The sequence below is a fragment of the Lycorma delicatula genome, chromosome 6 (assembly GCF_047948215.1).
Source record: "Lycorma delicatula isolate Av1 chromosome 6, ASM4794821v1, whole genome shotgun sequence".
Classification (NCBI taxonomy): Eukaryota; Metazoa; Arthropoda; class Insecta; order Hemiptera; family Fulgoridae; genus Lycorma; species Lycorma delicatula.
This window is the reverse complement of record NC_134460.1, coordinates 145,949,999-145,973,779: the sequence shown is the minus strand read 5'-3', so window position 1 is coordinate 145,973,779 and position 23,781 is coordinate 145,949,999. Positions and strand designations below refer to the sequence as shown.

At 28.8% G+C, this 23,781-nt stretch overlaps 1 protein-coding gene across 2 annotated transcripts; it reads left to right on the top strand.

Annotated features, from left to right (window-relative positions):
- Window positions 1-88: 88 nt before the first annotated feature.
- Window positions 89-16,042, top strand: LOC142326345 (18S rRNA aminocarboxypropyltransferase). Of its 2 annotated transcripts, none has more exons than XM_075368775.1 (5): window positions 89-636; window positions 1,832-2,010; window positions 8,458-8,671; window positions 11,599-11,772; window positions 14,215-14,282. In XM_075368775.1, the coding sequence occupies exons 1-5, from the start codon at window positions 474-476 to the stop codon at window positions 14,265-14,267; spliced, it is 783 nt and encodes a 260-aa protein (XP_075224890.1). In that variant the 5' UTR covers window positions 89-473; the 3' UTR covers window positions 14,268-14,282. The 2 variants fall into 2 exon arrangements, with proteins under 2 accessions (XP_075224890.1, XP_075224889.1); XM_075368774.1 differs by lacking the exon at window positions 14,215-14,282 and adding an exon at window positions 15,940-16,042 and having other exon boundaries at window positions 93-636.
- Window positions 16,043-23,781: the final 7,739 nt, after the last annotated feature.

Genomic DNA, 23,781 nt, shown 5'->3' with positions numbered 1-23,781 from the left:
TCAATTTGTTCATATTTTTAGATATCCAAAGGTTTTTATAACATCTTTGAAAAGTGTGTTTATATATATATATATTTTTTTTTAGTTCGGAATGATTCACCTGTTTAAAAGCTGTGTCAAAGTAACTGATGTATGCTGCTTTATTGATGCCTTTATACATTTAATTTTTTGCTGTACGAAAGTGATTATTATATGGAATAATTGTGTCGGTACAATTTTTTAATTATTTCAAGTCTACTGGAAAATATTATTTTTCTAGCATTTGCAGGAAGATAGCGACACACTACGAACGTCCAAGTTCTAACAACACGATCGTGTACAATGTCATCTGTAAAAATAGGTTATGTGTACGGATTCAGTTTCGTGTTCTTGATAAACAGTTCGAGTTGCTAAGTATTCTTCATTGTTAATTTTAGCATATCTGCAAGTTTGGTTTATTGAGTTATATAATACAACTTACCGTAAATTTCAAAATGAATTGCAATGGTGCAAGATCGAAGAAAAAACAAACTACCCATCAAAAATATAAAAAGAATTATAGAAACAATAGTTCTAGACACTTTTCAAGAAAAAATGGCCTGGATGAATCAGTTGACAATTTGAGTGATGTTTGCCATAATTTAAATTTACAGGATGGTAAACATTTTAAGCAATATAATTAGTCTCATTTTAAATAGTTTTACAGCAATGAAAATGTTTGTATTTCACGTCAATACAGTAACTGGAAAAGCCAATACAATCTGCTGTTTTTTTAAAATGTTAATGAAACAACCAGGTTTACAGTACTGTTTATATTTTTTTTAATTATATACATCTAGTCAGTTAGTAGACTTTGATCAGTGATAACTACAAATCTTCGTACTTGTCTTCACATTCATGAAACTGGCTTCTTGGTCAGATTATACTTATTATTTTTGGCACAGTTTAAATATTTGAATTGCGTTAACCTCATCCAGTGTCTTTCTTATTTCTTCACAAATGGTAGTTCTTGCACGTTATATTTAAAAATAGAAGAAGGAATGAGACCTTTTTTTTGCTAAAACTTTATTTATTTAGCAAAAAATTACAAGTACAACTTTTTAAGTTGTCTGGGAAAACTAAAAAAAAATGTATTCAAGTGTATATTCGTTCATAATATTCAAACTCTTGAAAAGATTATGCAGCAATATTTGATTTTAATTTTTTTAGTTGTCAAGTATGAAACCAGACAGTCTGATGTGTTAGTTGATAGTATATTTAATTTCCAACTGTTCTTAAATAATTTATTCATAATTTTTTAAACATCAGGTAAAATGATTTCAGACAATATATTCCAAATTATATTAATATTAACTAGAATACAAGTTCTTTTTCCCTGCATTCTTGATTCTCACATGACCGTTTTTCATTTAAGTTTTCATTTGAAAATCAGTTTTATTCAATTAGGGGAAAAAAGAAGTTTTTGAACACTTGGATTGAAGATGAGTAGGTATATCAAATCCTTTCAGTTGTTTGTCTTTGTTAGAACCTTATAGCCATAGTCATCAAGAATGTGTTTCCAGTTACAATTCCTACACATTTATGCACATTAACTATTTTAACCTTTGCCATATAGAAAAGCTGAATTTGATATTGATAGTGCAATTTATAATAGAATTATTTCCACAAATTTTAATATTGCTCTTTTAAATAAGATTCAAATAAACATTGAAATAAAATAAGATATCCAAATTACATTAACTCTACCAGACATGGTAAAAATTACTATTTTAACTAATAACTATTAAAAATTTTAATGTATTATTTATTACTTTTATACAGTAATGCAATTTTTTTTTATTATTAATTTTAGAAGAAGAAGAAGTTGCTAATGTGGTTGTAAGGATACCATTTCCAGTAGCAATGTGGGACTTGGAGCACTGCGACCCAAAAAAGTGTTCTGGGAGAAAATTATTGCGTCATAGTTTGATTAGAACTCTTAGATTGGGACAAAGATTCACAGGAATTGTTTTAACACCTGTTGCTGAGAAGGTTTGTTTCTATTTTATTCTTTTTTATAGAAAAGAATTGTAAATAATGATTTATATATATATTTTGTAATTAAGAGAAATTCCTGCATTGAAAAAAATGAAGTGTGATTAGATCAGATTTATTTTCTGAAATAAATAATATATTGAAATAACATATTTTTATAAATATAAAATTAAACAAAGTAATACAAATTCATCTAATATAAAAATACATTTACAACTGGACAACTTTATTTCTTTTTTTTTTTTTTTAAATAATAGTAACAAAACAAAAACTATTTGGCAAATTAGGTTTTTGTAGGGAATAAAATCATATTTTAGGGGGGTTACTCCATGTACAAATTAAGTTAAAAAGTGCTAGAGAAAATAATCTATTGGACAGCAATGGCTACAACTCAGTTTATTGAACAGGTTTTTTGATTATGAATAGAAATTATTAACTTATATATTTATCATATTACATATTCTTTACCAGTTATACCATTCCTGTGATATATTACATATTACTACTTTTTCAATTTATTATTTATACTTTTTTTATGAAAAGTTTTAATTAGATCTGTCATTAATCCTTCAGTAAATTACATTGAATTTTTTCCTTTATTCTTCATATTACCTTTTAACATTGAATAATTTGAACATTTCAAAAGTTTTTGTTTACAGATAACTAAATACACCCTTATCAGAGTATTAATTATACAGAACGATTAATTCAAGACAGCTACAATTGGGATGCTAGAAACTTAATGTTATGAGAAACTTTTAATGGGAAATCTTCCCTAGATTTTTTCCTACATTAAAAATACAGTATTAACATTTTTGAGCCACCTTTGTTACAATTTGGTGGCTAACTTCATTTTCAAACTGAAACCTTGTGTTTTTACTGCATATTTGGGTAGAAAATATTTTAAAACATTTTTATTTTTGGGTATTTTTCTCTAAACGTAGCAGTTACACAGCAATGGGCTGACAGTTGTAAACTTACAAAAACAATAAATACAATTTTTTAATAATTATCAGCTGTTTTTTAATTGTTAAAAAGTTTTGTACAATATCCAGACAACACATTGTTGTAAGCTGTTTTCAGGAAAGTGACTGCATTTTTAGTGGCCATAGTCAGCCCATATGACAGTTGTAAAGTTAAATATGATTGCCATTTGTATTATCTATGTAAATAAAAAAGTAAATTTTCATTTGTTCAAAATCCTAAATCCCGAAAGTTCTTCACCAGTTGCTTTGAAATTTTGACACATTGCATTCAAATAAGCACATGTTTTTATATACCTACTATTTATGTACCTAAGATGTCAGACCTGTGACAGGTAAAAACATGCCTTTTTTTAAAAACAGCGCTATCTGTTGGATGTAAAAGCAACACACACTATACTAAATATTTTAAAATTCCATTTCAATCTTTCCGATATGTGTGTCTGCTACAAACTAAAAAAACTACTGAACCAATTTATGCATGGGAAAAAGGGAAAAATTGAAAAAGATAAAAGGAAAGAACGGAAAAACAGGAAAAAGAAATGGAAAGATGAAAGAGAAATGGTAGAAGAAAAGGGAAAGGGGAAATGGTAAAAAGGAAAAGAGGAAAAAGGGAATAGTTAGATTTTGTGAAGTTCTGTAATGTTCATTTTGTTAATGTTTTATCAAACTTTCAGTTGTGTTCATTTAGTCTAGATTTTATATATATATATATAATATGAGCATTATAATGTAATAATATTATATATATTATTATTATTTTCGAATTCTCCCACTAAATGGAAGACGTTAAGCAAATAACTTAACTTTCCTTTTAGTTCTTCTTGTTGCTCCAATAAGTTTTCATTCTTTCCAAGAAAGCTTGTTTACGCTCTTCTGACTACTTTGGTCTATACTGTTTTTGTTTTGGTTGCTCTGATGTAACTTCCCATTTGTTTACTTTGTATCTGAAGGTGTCTTTTTCTAAAATGTCTGTTGGACTTATGTTGGCGTTTTTTAGGTCCTTTTGAAGTTTGTCCATCCAAGGTGTTGAGTTCTTGAGCGAGGTTACATATTCTATTCCTCTTTTTGTCAATCGATTTTCTGTTTCTAGAGATGACCAAAGAATTTCATTCGTCCTTTTCTTAATGTCAATTTCGATGTTTGAATACTTTTCTGTTGTTTTGACCGATTGTAGTCTTCAATCATCTTGGGTATATTTTGCTCCTAGGATTTTCCAAATGATCTTCCTTTCTATTTTTTTAATTTCTTCAAGTTCAAGTTTTCTGTTTTTCTGGCGTAAAGGACTGTTGGTTTTATAACTGTGTTGTAATGCTGAAGTTTAGTCTGTCTTCACATACATTTTTTGTTGTAGATGTTGTGAACTAACCCTAGTGCTTTTTTGACTTTTTGGAGACGATTTTGTTGTGAGATTTTGTCAAGGCCTGTTGGTTTGATGAATTCCTTGAGGTTTTCAGACTTGTGATATCTGTCTTTGTACATAAGAATCTAGTTTTCTCTAATGAGATCTGCAGTCCCACTTTTTCTGGATTTTCTTTAAGTATCTTAAGCTGTCTGACAGCAATCTCCTCATCATCGGTTAATATTGCCAGATCATCCACAAATGCGAGGTATGATATGTAGAGGTTGTTTTTGAGAAAACCAAACAAGATTGGTTTTCAAAACTCACATTCCTTAAGTTCCTTCTCCCATTCTTCCATAACCTTGTCAAGGACAACATCGGAGAAAGTCCATCACCCACCTGTATGATTGTCGAAGGGTTCTGAGATTTCTCCAATAAATTTAGCTTTAAATTTTGTGTCAGTTAGTGTTTGTTTTATGAGTTCTCGAGTTTTAGGATTTAGTCCCATATCTTCCAAAATTTGGAATAGTGAGGACCTATCTATAAAATCTTAGGCCTTTTTGAAGTCTACAAATGTGCATACTAAGGGTTTCTGTCTTAGGACTTATATTTTGAGAATAGTTTTCAGGTTAAAAATTTGTTCTGGGCATGACCTATTTGGTCTGAAATCTGCTTGATATTCTGCTAAATTAAGTTCTAATTGCTTTTATCCAAGAGACACGCTGATAGAATTTTGTATGTGACCAGTACAAGAGAGATCCCTCTATAGTTATTTAGTTATTTACATCTGATTTGTTGCCTTTTTTATGCAGTGGGTGGATTAGAGCAATCTTCCAATCATTCAGAATTTTTTCAGTTTGCCATATGTTTAGGATTATTTATGTAATTTATTTGAGTGAATTTGGGCCTAATTTTTTCAGAAATTCAGCTACGATTCCATCCTTCCCTGCTGCATTGATGTTTTTCAGTTTCTAGATCTGTGAATAAATTTCTTCTTGTGTCGGTGGTAATGAGTTTTCTGGTGCAATTTCTGGCTGTGTTTTCAGAAATCTCTCTTTGGGTTCTGGACAATTTAGAAGTTGTGAAAAATATGTGGCTAGTTCATGGCAATTTTCATTATTTTTCAAGGCCAATTTACCATCTTGTTTCCGAAAGCAAAGGTTTTGTGGAAAATACCCCTTGATTTGATTCGCAAAGGTCTTATAAAAATGTGTTGTAATTTTTGAAATTGTCTTCAATTGACTTCAGTTGGTCATTGATATATTTTCTTTTAGTTTGCCTTAAAGTCTTTGATGTTTATTTGCGAACTTCAAAAAATTTCTTCTGTGTTTCTTCTGATTTAATGTAATTATAGTTTAGGTCTCTTGTGAAGAGGGATTAGGTCTTTAGCTGTTTTGATGATTTTAGCTTGAAATTCCTCCCAGTTTTGTGCAGGTTGTTCTTTCTATTCTTCTGTTATTTTGGAGTCTTTGATTCTGTGTAGATCAAATTTTGGAATCACCGGTGTTTTTCCTGCTGAATTTTCTTTTGGGTGTGAATTTGATTTTGATTCTGATTAAATAATGATCGGAATCGATGTTAGCACCTCTGCGCACTTGCACATCATGAATCTCTTTTTGGTAGTTATATTATATTGCCATGTAATCAATCTGAAATTCTCCTAGATGGTGGATAGGTGATCGCCATGTTTTTTGTTTCTTAGGCTTTTTCCAGAGTGAGGTTGACATAATTTTCAAGTTCTTTTGTTGGCATAACTCAATCAGACATGTGCCATTTTTATTAGTGAACCTGTGTGCCGGGTAATCTCTGTACTTGCGTTCCCTGCCAATTTGCGCATTAAAATCACTGAGCAGAATCTTCACGTCATCTTTTGGGATTTTAGCCATCTCTGTTTCTTCCCAGAATCTTTGTTTTATCAGGCTCCTTTTTATTGTCACCGTTTGTTGGTGCGTGCACATTAATAAAGGTGTAGTTTTTGTTTGTGTGTTTGATTCTTAAGGTCATAAGTCTATTGTTGATGGGTTTTACCTCTTTTACTGACTCCAATACCTTTTTGTCTACAACGAAGTCCATGCCAAACAGTGCTGCTCCTTTGTCAATTTTCTTGTTTATTCCACTTTTGAAGATTCTGTAATTATTGTAGTTATTGTTTCTGAGTCTGTGAAGCATGTTTCTTGCAAGGCGAGAATTCGGATTTTCTGCTTCATGAGTTCCGTTGTGAGATTGTGTAGTTTTCCTGTTTGAATCAGAGTCTGAATGTTGAAAGTACCAATGTAATTGTGTGTTTTCTGTGGAAGTTTACCGGAGTACTCCGACTTGCTCTCTCGTATAAGTCCAAGCTCCCCAGAATCTGAGTGCTTGGTTGCCACTTTAGAGTGGGTGGATCGTCCACCTGGGGTAATTTTGTATTTAGTTTTACAAGTCATGTTTGCTTGTAATTAGTTTTCTAGCTTTTGCTAGTGGTGTAAAACCAGGGATTGTGAGTTCCTGGAGCATGTTTACAGCCACACCTCCTGGTGAACAGACGCTGACCATACTGCCGCTTGTTCCAACGCAGTATGGATTTTGGTTGTCATTTTGTTCTGCAGGTGGTATTTTATTTCCCACCTACCCTGCATATCTGCCAGGCATTCCCCTATCTGCCACCAGGGGATGCACCAGATGAAGGATTGACAAACCCCACACTGGATTAATATATATTTTTATTATTATTATATATTATATATATAATATATATATTATGCTCAAATCTAGCAATAGCAAAGCATTGCCAGGTCTGCTAGTTTTAAATAGAAACCTAATGTATTAATACATGGTTTTCAAATAGAGTTTGAAAATTATGTAAAGTGGAAAATAAAGTAAAGGTATGATTAAAAGATTTTTACCCTGAACATTGTGGTTTTAGTTTTATTTATTAGGACGGAAGAATTACAACAGAATTGCAGTGTCAGTTATAACAGATTTTCAAAATGGCCATCATTTCTGGGATTCCACTGGTGCCATCTTGAGTTGATCAATGTATAAAAATAATACATAAAAAAAAATTATTATGATAATTAATTTTTCAGTCTAATAATAATAATTAGTGTCTTTATAGAAAAAAGTCAAATCAAGTTAAAATGACTAGTACATATGTTCCACAAGTAACTTATCAGAAGATTTATCCAGAGTAATTTTAATATGCATATTAAAAAAAGTGATTCTTTCTACACTCAAGTTGGGCAGTTTCTTAAAAAATGTTTGAAACCATGTATACTTTTTATAACTTTATAAGCTGTTAAATATCTTAGCTGCTTTATTTAAAAAGAGTCAATGAAAAAACTCTCTCCTAGGCTTAGGCAGAATGATATTTTCCATATTTAATAAATCCTTCCCCAACTGAAAACCTTTCTAAAGAAAAAAATATGGATTACTTTTTAAAATCATAAATGCCTCAAGGAAAGCAAAATAAGTTCCTTAAAAATGGATATGGATGACTTTAGAACAGTACTCTATATATAATTCGAATAAAGCATTTTTGTCCAGTAATAATAGGCTGAACTCTATTAAAATAAATATTTAAGGATGAAATATCACCTGCATTTCACTAGCATTTATATAAAGATGTGTAGTTGCTGCATGTTTGCCTAAATGGAAGAAAGCAATGGGAATTGACTTCACTATATCTAACAAGCCGCCTGCTTTGGATCTTATTATTCTTAAGAATGCCCATTCCATTATGAGCAACTTGTATCTCAATTTTAAGTTTATTAAAATACTTTGATTATGCTTTTTTGTTAGATAGTTTAGAAACCAATACAATCTATACTAATATACCAAATCAACTTCAAAAGTATTACTACGCAATTTTGAATCGCCTTTATAAGTGAATCATGAATCAAGTTTAGATTCTCAGTATATTAAAGTTTCCATCTAGATTTGAGTGAGTTGTATAGATTGATTTTTATTTTAAATTTACTTAAATTTTTTTATTTATTTTTTTAACTTTCTTACTGATATTGCTTTACTCTTTAAATATTTTAGTATATTTTATCACCAATTAAATTTTGTATACCATATAGTATTAGTTGGCTTTCTATCTATACTTGACTTGTATAATTTCTTTTCTTCCTCTTTCAGTGTGTATCTCATGCCGATAAGAAAATTATAGAAGATAATGGGGCTGCAGTTGTCGATTGTTCATGGGCAAAGATAGAGCAGACACCATTTGAACAAATTCGAACACATCATCCAAGGTTATTACCGTTTCTAGTTGCTGCTAATCCTATTAATTACGGTAAACCTTGTCAGTTATCATGTGTCGAAGCTCTTGCTGCAACATTTTATATTACAGGTAAATGTTTTTCTTCCATTTTCTGATTCAGATGTTAAAAAAGTATGTGTTAGTTTTTTGTTAATCAATGATCTTCACTGCATTTATTATACTACCAACATTTAGAGAATTGAAAATGTTAACCCATCCATATATTTATATTTATGAATATCCAATCTTTGCTTAGAAAAATTTGGATCTTACAAGGGGAAGGCACATCGGTTCGAATTCAACTTCGTCTCCTTTTTTTTTATTTAAATATATTGATTTATTAATTATTAACCTCAGATTGTAAAAAAATGTTTACAATAAATAATAATTCAATAATAAAAATTAAAAAAAAGTATGAAAAAATATCAGAAGTTATTAATGAAATAAAATTTTATGTACTGTTCATTTAAAAAAAATCCTAAATTTTTAGGATTTTGTATTGTTAGGTGCCTTTCAGAATAAGAGAATTATTTATATAAAATTTTTGTATTGGTCTTGTCAGTGTGATATTTGGTAATAAATAACCATCAGTCAAGAGGAGGAGGTATTTCTAATTACCACATTTATTAACTTCTGAATTATATGAATTGATCGTTCAAAATGTAGAATTTAATATAATGTTAAAGAAAATAGGGTTAATGGATAAATATAGAAAATAGAGGTTAACATTCAATGATAAGTTACTTAACTTGCAACTCAAGCATCCCCTAGGAGGCCACCATACCCTTCCGTGTAGTTTAATAAAGCTTGAAGAAATAATAAAAGTTATACTTAAAATAGAAATTCAAGAGTGAGTGTTAAAATAAAGGAAAAAATAAAAGGAAATGAATATTTTTCCTGCATTTTTAGGTGAAATTTTTCTTGTAGTTATTTATAGGAAAAGGAGGAGTAATATACTAACTAGTATATCTTGACATAACAGTAAACAAACTGCATGAATATAAACTCAACAATTAAATATTAGTTTTATTTTAATCCATTATTCAATCTTAAGTATTGTTATTGTCTTAATTGTAGGTGGTGTTATAAAAATGTAATAAGAATTTTATTTTTTATTATATAATTTTATTTTATTCTTTTATATCAATATTGTCTTCCTCAAAGTAGTCTCATAGAGATGTAACACAGACATTCACTTCCAATCCTTAAATATTTATGGAAGGTTTTTTTTTGGTATAGGTAAGTTCACTAAGCAATTTTTTCTTTGTTTCACCTTTCATCACAAAACATTGATTGCCCTTTTAATATTTTCTTCATCAGTGGAAACAACAAAACGTTTTAGGATGCCGTGTCTGGAGAATATGGAAGCTGTAGCATCAGTATGGTATTATTTATTTCTAAATAATCACAAATTAATAGTGAAATGTAAATTGAAGCGTTATTGTGATAAAAGATTCAAGAATTATTGGCCACATTTGCTGTTATTTTCTATGAATTGACTCATGTAAACAGTGTAAAACTGCTAAATAATACTGTTTGTTGATCATACAACCGTGTGATGAGAATTCATAATGGATGACACCATGGTTATTGAAAAAGTATTAAAGAGAACATTAACAGTCTATCGAACTTGGTGTGCTTTTTTCATTCTTGGTTCTTTAGGAACTTTCCATTGGGATGGTTGGACCTTCGTTTTTAATATCATAACTGTACAACTATGTTTCATCTTCTGTAGAAAAATTCTGAATTATCAGAATTTTTCTGCGATGTTCTCGCAGTGTTGCTGTTGTTGAAAATGTATTAGTTTCCTGATAAATTTTCCTACTGCTCACTTTATACCCAAAATATCAGTCAAAATTGTTTTACTCAGCCATAAGAGATTTTCCACTTCTTCAATAACTTCTCTAATAGTGAATCAACAATTATTGATCCTAGTTTCCTTTATTTTATTGATATTTTCATCGGTTGTGGATATGTTACGTTATTCAAGCTTTTATTATCTTCACAGCCTTTGGAACTGTTTTTTTTTACCATTCATGAACCCTTAATGTTAAACGCAACATTCTTGCCTAAGCCTTCTGTAATATTTTTACCATTTCAGTGTGCACTATTTTATTTTTAGTGCAACATTTATTGCAAATACTTTGTCCCATAATTTTCAAGGAAAATGAAACATTACCAATAAAAAAAAAGTCCTCATTACTGGGCAGCCAAATGTGAGCTAATTTTTCATTTGTTACAGAATCTTTTAAATAACTTTTGTAATTGCTGAACTTCCAAAACTTAACTAAAAATTTTAAATCTATAAGAAAATATTTTTCGTTGTTTGTCAAGGTTCATTAAATTTTAGGAAAGTACAGATAAATAAAAGTATCCATTTTTATTTTGCTTCTCTTAAAATGAAATAAATCCATGTGCAAAGTGTGATAATAAAATAAACAAAATTTTTAAATTCTGTACACTATATCTTTTTTGACTGATTTTGTCTTCTTACAGCGTGACAGCAGCAATATCTGTAATGTATATTTATATTTTTACTCATATTAGGCATTCATGCCTAACATTCTGTAACAAATGAAAAATAAAAGAAGCATTAATTTTTAAAAAAATATTGTACAATATATAGATCCATTGATTGTATAAAAAATTAAGTTTGAAAATAAAATGAATAAAACTACAATAATGAAATAAGAGTAATTAAAATATTTGAAGGGAATGTAACATTCTATGATGCAGTGAAACAGAATAATAAGGAAAACAGGAAGAACCATGGAACCATTTAAAATAAACTGTTAGACAAGAATGATGAAATTCAGATAGCTCAGTTTAAATATAAAATGTGTCTACTTAATATTCTGATATTCAACGTTTAACAAATTAGCATAACAGAGAGAAATATGAACAATAGTGATAGAGCAGCCAGATGATGACAAAAGGTTATACTTATTATACTAACTATAAGATTTTATAGCAATAATATAATAAAATTTGTGAATACAAATTAATATTTTTTTCAGGTTTTAAAGACATAGCAGAATATTATTTAAGTAAATTTAAATGGGGTAAATCATTTATTAATTTAAATGAAGAATTATTAGAATTGTATAGTGTTTGCAAGGATAGTGCTGAAGTTGTTGCTGTTCAAAATAAATTTATCCAAGATGAAGAAAGAAAAAGATTAGAAAGTAAAGGTAAATTTATTAAATTTTTTTTCTTACATTGTTTAAATATTTTTTTTAAAGGGGCTCTGCCCCTGTCTGGAAACTTTTAAAAAAAAACATATTCTCCATGGTCATTATGTGGAACTAAGGTCCTACTTTCAAATATCCAAGATCTCATTTCATTGTTCATCTATATTTTTTTTGTAATTGCATTAAATCATCTATCAATCACATCTTGCATAGAAATTATTTTCTTGATTCTGGTGACAGATTATCTATTTTTTGCATAAATATTTGAATTATATTTTATTAATCATATTTATAGTATCTGATGGATATATTAGTAAATCAGATACATCTCATGTGTTCATAATATTTTTTAAATGATCTGTTAACTTTGACTTAAAGTAATGAATCATGAATTAAAGAAAAGAGTAACTCTTACAGTTTTCCCTACAAGTATTATAATATGAGCTTCTTTTCTCACCATGATACATATTTATTTGACTAATAGGAAAATTCATCTATTACTTTAAGCTTGTCTGGAGTAATGGAAGCAACAGTTGCTTCAATCCTGTGCCTCAAATTGGGTAGATCAGTAGGAAGCAGAGCACATACACAAGATTCTTTATAAAGCCCCAAAGGGAAAAATTCCATGGGGTCAGATCAGGTGATCTTGGAGGCCATCATTAACAGCTCTCTGTCATGGGACCATGTCAACCAATCTAGCAGATGTGGAATTATGCCAGTAAGGAGACACTTGTCAAATAAAATTCTTTGGTCCATCTTGCAGTTGAAGAAAGAGCCATAAATGTAGCATATCCAAATGAGCAACTCATGTTATATTTTAGCATAAAAATATGGCCCGTAACTTTGCCATCAGGATATCACATAGAATACATTTAATTTTGAAGAGTCCCTTTCATATTTTAAGTATTCATGGGAATTTTCTGATCCTCAGATACAGACACCGTATGTGTTTTTCCTCTTAAGATTAAATGTAGACTCATTGCTAAACACAATACGATAAAGAAAGTCATAATCATTTTTTTGCTGCAACCTTTTGAGTATGAAGTCAACATACCCAGCATATTCGGTAGGCTTCAAAGCTTGTAACAGCTGTACAACAGTATAGAAACATAAGTAGCTTTCCGTAAAACATTCTCACTGGCATCGCTAATTCATGGCCAATCTTCCTATTGCACCAATTGCACTGCCACCCCCACCACAACCTCTGCCATTGTTGACTCCATTGTATCAGTCTGAACCGAGGTATGGGCAATTGAACATGGCCACTGCGATTGATGCTCCCGCCAAATGTGAGTTGTGAAGTGTGATGTGTTTTCTGCCAGCAAAAGGATATAGTACTGCTGAAATCCATTGCTGAATGAGCCTAGTGTATGGTGAAAACTTTATAAGTGATGGTGGTGTACAAGAATGGTGTAGGAAATTTAAAGAAGGATGAAAGGACATCCATGATGAAGTTGGGAAGTCTGTCACTACTGTATGCCTGGTTGAGCATGTTGATGATTTTATCCATGACAATTACAGGTTTATGATAAGTGAACTTTTTTCAGAAATTTCTCTGTACACAGTTGTGACTGAAGACCTAGGATACCGGAAACTGTGTGCACATTGGATCCCAAAAATGTTGAGTGACGATCACAAAATGCAGTGAATGGCATTGGCCTTAATGTTGCATTATGATAATGAGGGGGAAGAATTCTTAGTCTATTATTACTGGCAATGAGACTTCGATCCAGTATGACAATCCAGAAACCAAAGAACAGTTATAAGCAGTGGTTGCACACTTCTCCAAACTTCTCCAAAAAATTCAAAAGCAACAGGAAAATAAAGGCTACAGTTTTTGGGACCATAAAGGTTCTTGTTAGTGGACTTTATGGAACAGAGGACAATAATAATTAAGGAAGTTTATTGTGAATCTTTACATCGCCTCCACAGAGCGATCCATAGTAAACAAAGAGGCATGCTCTTGTTCGGAATGGTTTTGATCCACGACAATGCATGACCGCACTGTGCCAACATGATGCAAGGCCTTCTCAAAAAATTCAGGTGGGAAGTTTTCAACCATCCACTGTATGTATAGTTCAGACCTAGCACCTAGTAATTTTCACCTCTTTCAAGAATTGAAGGCATGGTTGGGTGGACAACACTTCACTACGATCAAAGAACTTCTGAAATTGTCAAGACGATATACCTTACCTTACTGGCAGCAAACTTCTTTGAAGAGGGCATGAGAAAAGTGGTGTCATAATATGGCAAATGGCCTCAGTCGTTTTGCTGATTATGCAAAAAATAAGTTAAATACTACTCAACTTTTAGAAATATCATTTTGTTATGTCAGTGTGTCTTTTTTTTATAGTCCATTGGAGGTTGAAAAAAAAACAGCCCTCATATTTCAATTCAATAAAAACAGCATTTAATTTTTTTTTTTTATTTTATTTATTTCAGCAACAACAGATAAACATTGTATTATTAAAGATTTAAATGAAGACGTTTACTAAATAAAATAAATATAATAAAACTTATAGCTTGACTGTTGGAGTTGTAGTAGTTGTAAAATTAATAGAATATTTATTAATAAAATTAGATTTCAAGTAAATTCATAAAATACCACAGAAGACTATACAACATTTAATTACCTATATTATTATTATTTATTTTTTATTTTTTTATTTAATGTCACACTAATTTATCTTAAGGTAATTTTTAAAAGTAAATGTTTAAAAAATACTTATAACATATAAAAAAAAATAATAAATATTAATCTCAGGAATTTTTATCATTGTAATCTAAGTAGTGTATGAACATGAATTCAGTTTCATGTAATTAACAATATAATTAATATTAATTCATTAACAATAGAATTTGTAATTTCTCAAATGTCAAATTTGTAATTTACCCTTTTTTTTAATAAATATCCAAATATCATTACTATAAATAAAACTGGTTTTTGTACGTGATGCATAATTTCTAAAATATCAATTTAGTAAAAGTTTTTAAAAATAATTTTCTACAGTGTTGCTGGAGGTTTTGGCAATATTTCACTTTGTGATCATGGTACTTTTTTAGTTTTAAATCGTGAATTATTTTAACAGAATTAATTTGTGATTAGTTTTGTTCAGTTATATATCATTTAAATCAACTGTATTTATATTATCAGTAACTGTATTTAAGTTTCATAAACAGACTAATCGATCATGGTTTTTGAAGTAAAGATTTATTAGACAGTAATTAATTGATTTAAGTTTTACAGGGTGAGCTTTAACTACATGTCTGCATGCATTCATAGTTATTTTTTTCTAATTGTACACTAATCTTTTAACATAGATAGATTTTTACTTATGCATGAGTATATAAGAAATAAAATTTTATGTAATAATTTCTCCATAAAATTTGGCCCATATAATGTAAACAGAAATTCCTTGCTCCATTTATTGTCATTATTATGATTATAAATATTTGTTTAAAAATAATTTTTCCTACAATATGAATGTTACTAAATCCTGCCTAGCATTATGCATGTGCAGTTTGCATTTTCATCCAAAAAGTTGCATTTACATTTTCATATAAAAAAATCCCAAATAGTTTATCCATAATGCTCATTTATGTTCGGAAGATAATATAGCAACTAAAATAATTTGTGACTGAAAAATATTCTCATATTGTATGGATTAATTTGATTTTTTTATTCAGTTTTTAAAAGAAAAATTCTAAAAAAAAAATTATTCCATAAGAATAATAATAATAATAATATGTTTGTTCACAAAGTAAAGGAGAAAAAAGAGCTATGTCAAATTAAGTCCATGTGCAAACAAAATATATGTATGATACATTTTACTGAGAATTTTTTATTCACATTTTTAATTATTTTTACCACATCAAACGAAGCTAAATTTATAGATCGACTTTTACATTATCATAATGCAAGACAGAATCTTATTGAACAATTGATTTAATAATTAATACTCCAACCACAATAGTCAGCATCCCTTTATTATGGTGGATCTAATCATTTTAAGAAACTGTTTAGTGTTAATTAGTTAATCTACAATTAAGGTTCATAGTTACTTAGAAAATTAAGTTGTACAAATCTGATCTTTACAGTCTGGAGATTATTTTTATATGTTTTAATTACTTACATTATTTCTGAGTTAATTAGATTTTTTTTTACAGATAGAAATATGTTTCCAGATTTTACAAGCAGTAGCTCTTCTGAGGATGAAATTGATGAAAATATTCATTTATAACATCAAATAAAATAAAATATTTTATTGTTTTTATGTGTTTCTTTATTATCATTAATCTATATTGTATTATGTAAATTAATCCTTTTTAATTTTTTTTTTGCCGCTACTAGGATTGTACTTCTATCGCTAAAACACAAAATCTGTATTTTTACTTTCCCTGCTATAGCTGCTGTAGTTATAATGGTTATAGATTGGTCAAAAAAAAAAAATGTAAAAAATTGTTACATTTACCACATTTGTCACTATTACTGTTATAAACGGTAATAGTGATGGGCTTTTGAATAGAACTAAAATGATTCCTGACGGATATACTGTAATAGTTCCTTGATGTTTCTGGGCAGAGGACCAGTATATGTTCAAATACTCTGTGATTGTGTCAAAAATAGATTTATGTAACATTAGATGGTTAGGGTGAGATAGAAGATCTTTTTAAATCGAAGCTAAAAAAACCTTATGAAGTGTTGTATCCTTAAACTTGTTTATATGTAGATAAGGGACATTTTGGATTTAATTTTGTTCATAAAAATGATTATTTAATTAACAAATTACTTAGTGTAATTATAAACTAAAAGCGAATCCACAAAGAAATTAAGATGTGAGTCTGTTTTACATAAACAGATCAAATACGATTGAAAAAAGCCAATACTTTGAATTAACAAATCACAAATTTCTCTTTATTAAAAAAAAACTCCAGTAAAAATAATAAATTTAAAGAAGACTGGAGAAATTGTATAAACAGCCTGTTAAGTCGTTTATATATCATTTTCCTTAAAATCAATTATATTTTAATTTAACCTCTTTGAAGACACATTTCCAATGTAATACTTGATAATCGATTTATATTGCATTTAAATTTAGATATTCAACTCAAATACAGCAGAATGAATGATATACATAAAATACCCATCAACTAAACTTAAATTAGTATAATAGTGTTAGTAAGTTAGTAAATGTTAGTATAAGAATTTTTTATGATAAAGCCGTTATATTTTTAAGCTACATAAAAAGAACATGCAATTACAAGCTACCTAATTATTTTATGTATATTATTAAAAATTACTGTATATGAGCCAACAAAACTATGTAAACATAATTTGTATATGAAATACGCATAGTAAAAACATTTATCTCTCCAAAGAGGTTAAAGTTAAATATTTAATTAAAAGGTTAGCAAAATAATCATTATTATTTTTGAAAAAATTGTATTGTTTACATTACATTAAAAAACCGAGAATTCTCATAAAGAACAAAATTACAGTGTACTACTTGTTATTAAGAAAATAAATGGAACCATTACAGTATAAGTTCATTTGACTACTTGCTTAAAGGCATGAATATAAACTGGGATTGCATTTTTCTTCCTGTATTTAGTTTTACAAAAGGCTATACATAATTAAATAAATGCAGTAAAATAATTGTATCTGAAAAGAAAAAGCAGAGTAAAAAATTGTAAATGATTTCAATGAAGAAATTATTTGAAATAATTGGCTAACTTTTTGATATGAATGTAGTGTCAAGGGAGGTATAGGACATCAGTACCTGAACCAGCAAAGTACCTAACCTAACAAAGTTAAGAATTGTATAAAAAATATATTAAAGCATAGACTAAAATTCATTTAGAAAAAAAACAGAAGAAAAATGAGTAATTAAAACAATTATGCCCTTATATTTTCCTTCTACCTAGTCACCTGTATAAACGGAGATAAATAAAAAATTGTCTCTTTCTTGAAAATAATTAAAAAATAATGATTAAACTTTTTTGATTGTATTACAGTATTCAGAAATTTGTGTGCCAGTTGTTAATTCGCTAAACGTGGTAATGGATCAAACCAAAGTATTAAAAATGGATTAGAACAAGATTTATTTGGATTTGAATATTCTGTTAGTGTTTATTAGTGAACTGAGCAATATTAAAATAAATTTTAAACAAAATTTCTAAAACAGGATCTGTTGATTACACAATAAAACAGTTTTACACAGGATTTCTTTTTAGGTTACAATCAAGAGACCCAGAGATGAATGCAGTTTACTACAACTGACGACCAGAAAAAATTTAGAATTATAGGAAACAAAAATAAATTTTAAATTATCTAAAATAAAAGTTAATTTCTTATTATTATAAACTCTTGAGAAAGAAATGAAGAATATATCTGCAATAATGGAAAATATTAGTACAAGTGATAATTGGCTTTTATTTCAAGAATTTTCTACAGAATTACAGAAAAAGAAACTGAACAATGTAGATATGGAAATGTGTCTATGTCCAATAAAATTTTGTTCAATGATTTTGTTTGAAAGAAGATTCTGATAGTTCAACTGGGGAGATAACACAATTATTATGATCTGAAAAAACTAAAAAAGAATAAGTGTATTTTAAATATGATACAGAAATGCACATTATTGTTTTCCCAATTCAAACTTTTCTTTTAATACAGTTTCTAAAAAGTATTTCCTGTTTCAGGAATAATAATTAAAGTATTGCGAACGATTGCTCGTTACAGGGTATTTACACCAGCAGTCGTTACCACTTTTTCACCACATCCCTTGTAAAACAAAAACTCGATCGATTTACAAGATTCTCTCTGAGGCGGTGCATGTCTAAATCAAACACCTGATACCAAGAAGGGACTCAGCAAAAACGAACAAATCACGAACGCTCCCCGCTTTTCATACAGATGCTGTTAAACCTTAGTCGGTAAGAATTCAACACCTGTGAAGGTAACCACTTGACACCGATTTAAATAAACACCAAAGCAGACTCAAGTCACAGCGACAACTTTAATTATATGCATCAGAAGGGCCAAAGTTTACAACATTTTAAAGGTCATACCGAAACAATTTTTTCACGAAAACATTAGCTTAAGTAAACCCTTGCCATATTTCGGCTATTAAATATTTTTTACCATTAATTTAAAAAATGTCACAGTTCACCTCAAGTTGTAGAAACTCTCATATCAAAAAATATATTGTTTTTCGATGTTTAATGATAAAAAAGTCATTTTATTTAATGTTCCCCATTCTTTTTTTTTTAACATCATTCTGATGTCTTTCATCTACAACTAAATTAAAGATATCCCATTTAAAAATAATTATACTTCACTTTAATTGTTTAACTGAAAATATTCCCCTAGGATTGGTTAGATTGAAGTTATTCTAGGTTAGCTTTTAGACTGTGATACTGGTATACAGCCATTTCAGTGAAAATATGATCTACATTTAAAAAGGTACTAATAAATATAAACTTTTTACTCTAATGTTTATAATTAAGAGGAAGAATACAAAGAATGGAAGATAAAAATGAAATAAGAGCAGAGAATGTAAATTATCATACTGAGGAAGATGAATAAAAATCAGTTATTAATTTTGCTAACGATCTTTTCAGTAAATTATTTATTAGTATTTCCGAATATAAAAGTAACTATTATTTCAGTTAATTTCACTTTCATATATTGAAATTACACGCATTTACCTTTATTAATAAGCAAATACTGAAATTTAGCTGAATAATAAGTTCCTTTTTCTTAAATTTGTCATTAATTACAAGGTCATTGTTAAGTTTGCGATAATTGTACTGAAAACATTTTCAGATTACTAATACAGTTGCCTTTATGAGCATTTCTAATGTAAAACCTATGAAAAGGTTTTACATTATTTTACTTTATCATTTTGAGAAAAAATTGGTTGAGTTTTTAAGAAATTTGTTTTAAAAGTACAATAAAACTTTTATATTTTTCTCAGTATTTGTCATATCTAGGATTTCAGTGTATGTAGAAGTAATGTTACAAAAACATTCATTTAGTTCACAGCAACCGTAAACCATTACAATTTCTCTATCTGCTGGGTATATTGATTATTCTACACAATGGTTAAATAATTTTATGGTGATTTTTTATTATACACCTTGCCATGTAACAGACACAGATGATCTCTGCATCTAATAAAGTTCAGCAGTCGTACTAATAAAGGAAGATATTCAAATCTTGTAAAGAATGAGCCACGTTAGTTTTTAGTAAGTGTTCCAGCATAATAAGTTGGCCATTTACCTGACTGATCAATTCTTATGATATTTTGTCATTCTCTTGAAAATTCCATTACAACTTGAAATCACTACCAAAATATATTTTTAAAATATGAAAAGAAAGCGGCAGTAATTCTTGGGTGTCTAGCCGAAAAATTATCAGTAATAAAATAATTTCAGAAGATTACAGTTCATAATTAAAAATATATCTTTTCTGTAAGTACTTTGTTCATGAGCATTTCTTTACCATCAACACCAGTGAGAAGCATTCAGCAGAGATCTGACAGACTGATACTTCTGTATAATTTAGCAAACTTAAAATAATGAATTTAAGTAAAAATACATACCAGTAAAGAGAAATGTAAACACGATTTGATAAGAAATTGAGATGTGAAGTGTTCTGATGGATTATACTCATGCATGGGTGTATTTTTCTACGTTTATAAATACTGAATAGATTTCCCGCCCTGACACATTGTACCATATTTTTTTATTGAAAACAAATGCACAACCAACGGTATCGTTTTGTTTCGATCCATCAGTGTATATAATCGCGTCTGGTTTCATCTTGGAGAGAACACTGAAACATTTGCTGGAAGACAATAGGTAGTGTTGATTGTTTATTGTATGTCGTAAGGTCAAAAGTAAAATTTATAAGGTTTATTCTCCACGGAGGATATGAGCAAGGATACGTAGGAAAGAATGACGGTGTGTCAACATTTATATGCTGCAGCAGACACCGGGTACGGACACTTTTAAATGAAATAAGATTAAATGAAGTGCAGCAAAAAATGTGTATATGTAATTTAATAGGCCTACAAGGAAGTCATGTGGTGGCCACATCATATTTTTAAATTTATTATCACTGCGTATGGATTATTTACTGAAAAAATAATTTTATCCAAATGCTTCCCCTTGTGTATGGGAGCCCCCTAAATGAAAAAAAATGAATTGCATAATTTTATTGGCGTAGCCAGGAAAGTTGCACAATTCATTCCTTTTTTTTTTAATCCAAAATGATTTTGAGATCCAATTAATTTTCAATATTAAAATCATGTTTTTTAAAATTCTTTATGAATTAAATTATATGTGTAAATTAATTACTAATCTATCCTCTCCATTAAAACTTGTATTTATATACTTTTAACTTTTTATTATCTTAATTTACTGATGATTTGTAATCAATTTTCTCAAAATGATGCATTATTGGAGTCAAAGCATTTTCCAAATTTATTCAAGGATTAGGAAGTAATACTACACCTCTAAAAATAGGATTTTGTCATTTTTCTAATTTTTTACTTTTTGGCTCCATAAACTGGAATTTTTTAATTAAGGTATTATTGATGTGAAATCTATCTTTAAGGGGTAGAATATAAATTTAAAAAAATAATTATTTTGTTGGGAGTAGCCCAAAACACTGATTTGAGAAGGTTTTATAAACTAAATTTTATTCTTCCATTTCATAAAGTTGAATTTGTGCTAATTTTTAATATTTTTTACCAGTACATTTATTAGCTCAGAAAAAATTTAACTGACTTCAGTAAAGGAGAAGGTCCTAAATTCAACCTGTTTAAGATTTTTTTTTAAATATGTTCAACCCTTACTTTTTACCAAAGGGGTTTGATGACTCTTTTTGTATTTTTTAGACTATGTTCTACTAATGCTACACTAAATATTTTTAGCAAATATCTTCAAAGGAAGACTTTTTTTTTTACAAAAAAATTGTGTTATATTTACATACAATTTCAGGATACTTTTCTTTGATATCATTATATCTTGAATAGTTATAGTAAAAAATCTTGAATAGTTATAGTGTTGAATTGTTATAGTATAATTATACCTAGCCTAATATGCATAATGTTTTCTGGTAAAAATTCAGAAAAAATTAAAAACTTGAGTAAAAGAAATAATAAACACATAATTCTTTATCAAAAACATGCTCAGTGCAGTTTATTTAGATTGTTTCTCTGCATTCCTTTTATGAATTTTTATCAAAATGTTAGTCCCATATAAAAAACACAAAAAAGTTAGATTTTCCCGTCTAGGTAGTGCTATAGCTCTAGAAGGGAAAGTATTGTAACTGGTCTAATTTGGGCATATGCAGTTTTTTTAAATTAATATTTTTACTGAAAAGTGGCATTCATTGTATGATGAATTTGTATTGATACCACAAAAATAATATATTTAGGTAGGATAGATATCACATGTGAAGGACTTACAACACCCATTCTGTCATAATGTTGGCAAATTATTCACTGTAAACATTTTAATCAGCCCCTCACAGCCTTATGTTGTTATCTTCTTTTTATAACTTAAGTTGCTCTGGTAATCATATCATTTAAGTCAATTTAGAAGTGTACATCATTTACAATCATTCCATTTTCACTCCTGATAGTAAATGGAAATTGACCTCATGAAAAAAACACTTAACCTTTTGTGATAATAAAACTAAATACACTATATTTAAGAAATTAAATGCGTCAACCTCCCACTATTTTGTTGTTTTGCAATTTGCAGACCTCTACTAAAAGATAATCACATCAAGCAAAACCTTCCAGTTTTGCAAAGAACATTTAGGACGATTAAGAAAAGCATGAAAGAGCGAGCAATATTTTCAGGTAAATGTGGTTTAAGGTATTTCCTCAGTATAAAGGCCAGAGATTGCTGAATAAAAACAGAAAAATTTGTACCAGCTTGTCATCCCAGCAGCCCAAAAAGACGTTAATGCATTAATGATCAAGGATTTCATCACATCTGAGGAGCTTGTAAGATACCATTTAGTGACAAATACTGCAAGGAAAGTGTTGTTCCTTCTCCTCAAAGGCTTTTTGAAAAAAGTAACATAGTCTTAATACCTCTTCTGCCACATTACTTAATATGAAGTGCCCAATTAGTTATTTCTTTAAACTTTGACAAGATATGTTATAAGATTGTAACTTTGAAGTATTTATTTACTTACTCTTAAAACAAAAATGTTTAATGAAAGATTGATTTATTTTTGTAGAGAATAAAAATATGAGTAAATACTATTTAATTGTAGAAGCCTTTTTAAATAAAATAAAACATGTTAATATGTTCCTGAAATACTTTGTAGATATTACTATTATTAATAAATAAAAATGTAAATAATAGCAATACTATACAATATTACGCATTGATGGGCATTTCATGTAGAGTACTATTTTGTGAGCTTCTAAACCAACAATGCTTAGGAGTTGGTGAGTGTCATTCTATATGAAGTCATTGAACATTTTTGGTAATATAAAGATTGGAGTGGATAAGTCATACGATTTTTCGTTACTGTAATATAAATTTGCTTTTATCATTGCTACATCATCAGGTACTTATTTCTTTCACGATATTCCCAACATTAATTTCTTTCGCAGTTCGTTCTGCAGCCGAAAGCGTGAAAAGAGATTAAAATAAAAGTACGCAGTTTGTCCATAACAAAACATCATATTTCTCAATATTATTTTAAAGACGATTTCTGTTAATGTCCAGAATTTACCTCTTAGTCTTTTTTTGTGATTACAATTTCCGTTTGCCATAAATAATTAACGTGAACGATTCAAATCAATACGACAATAAATTTGTTTCGTTTAAAACATTAACTTTAATGTAAAACGTTTTCATTAAATAATTTAATATTTTAATATAATGAATTTTTTTAAGATGGACTAACTGTAATTATAACATATTAAGACTTATTTTATCCTATTTAGTGTAACAAAATTTAATTCAGTAAGCGGT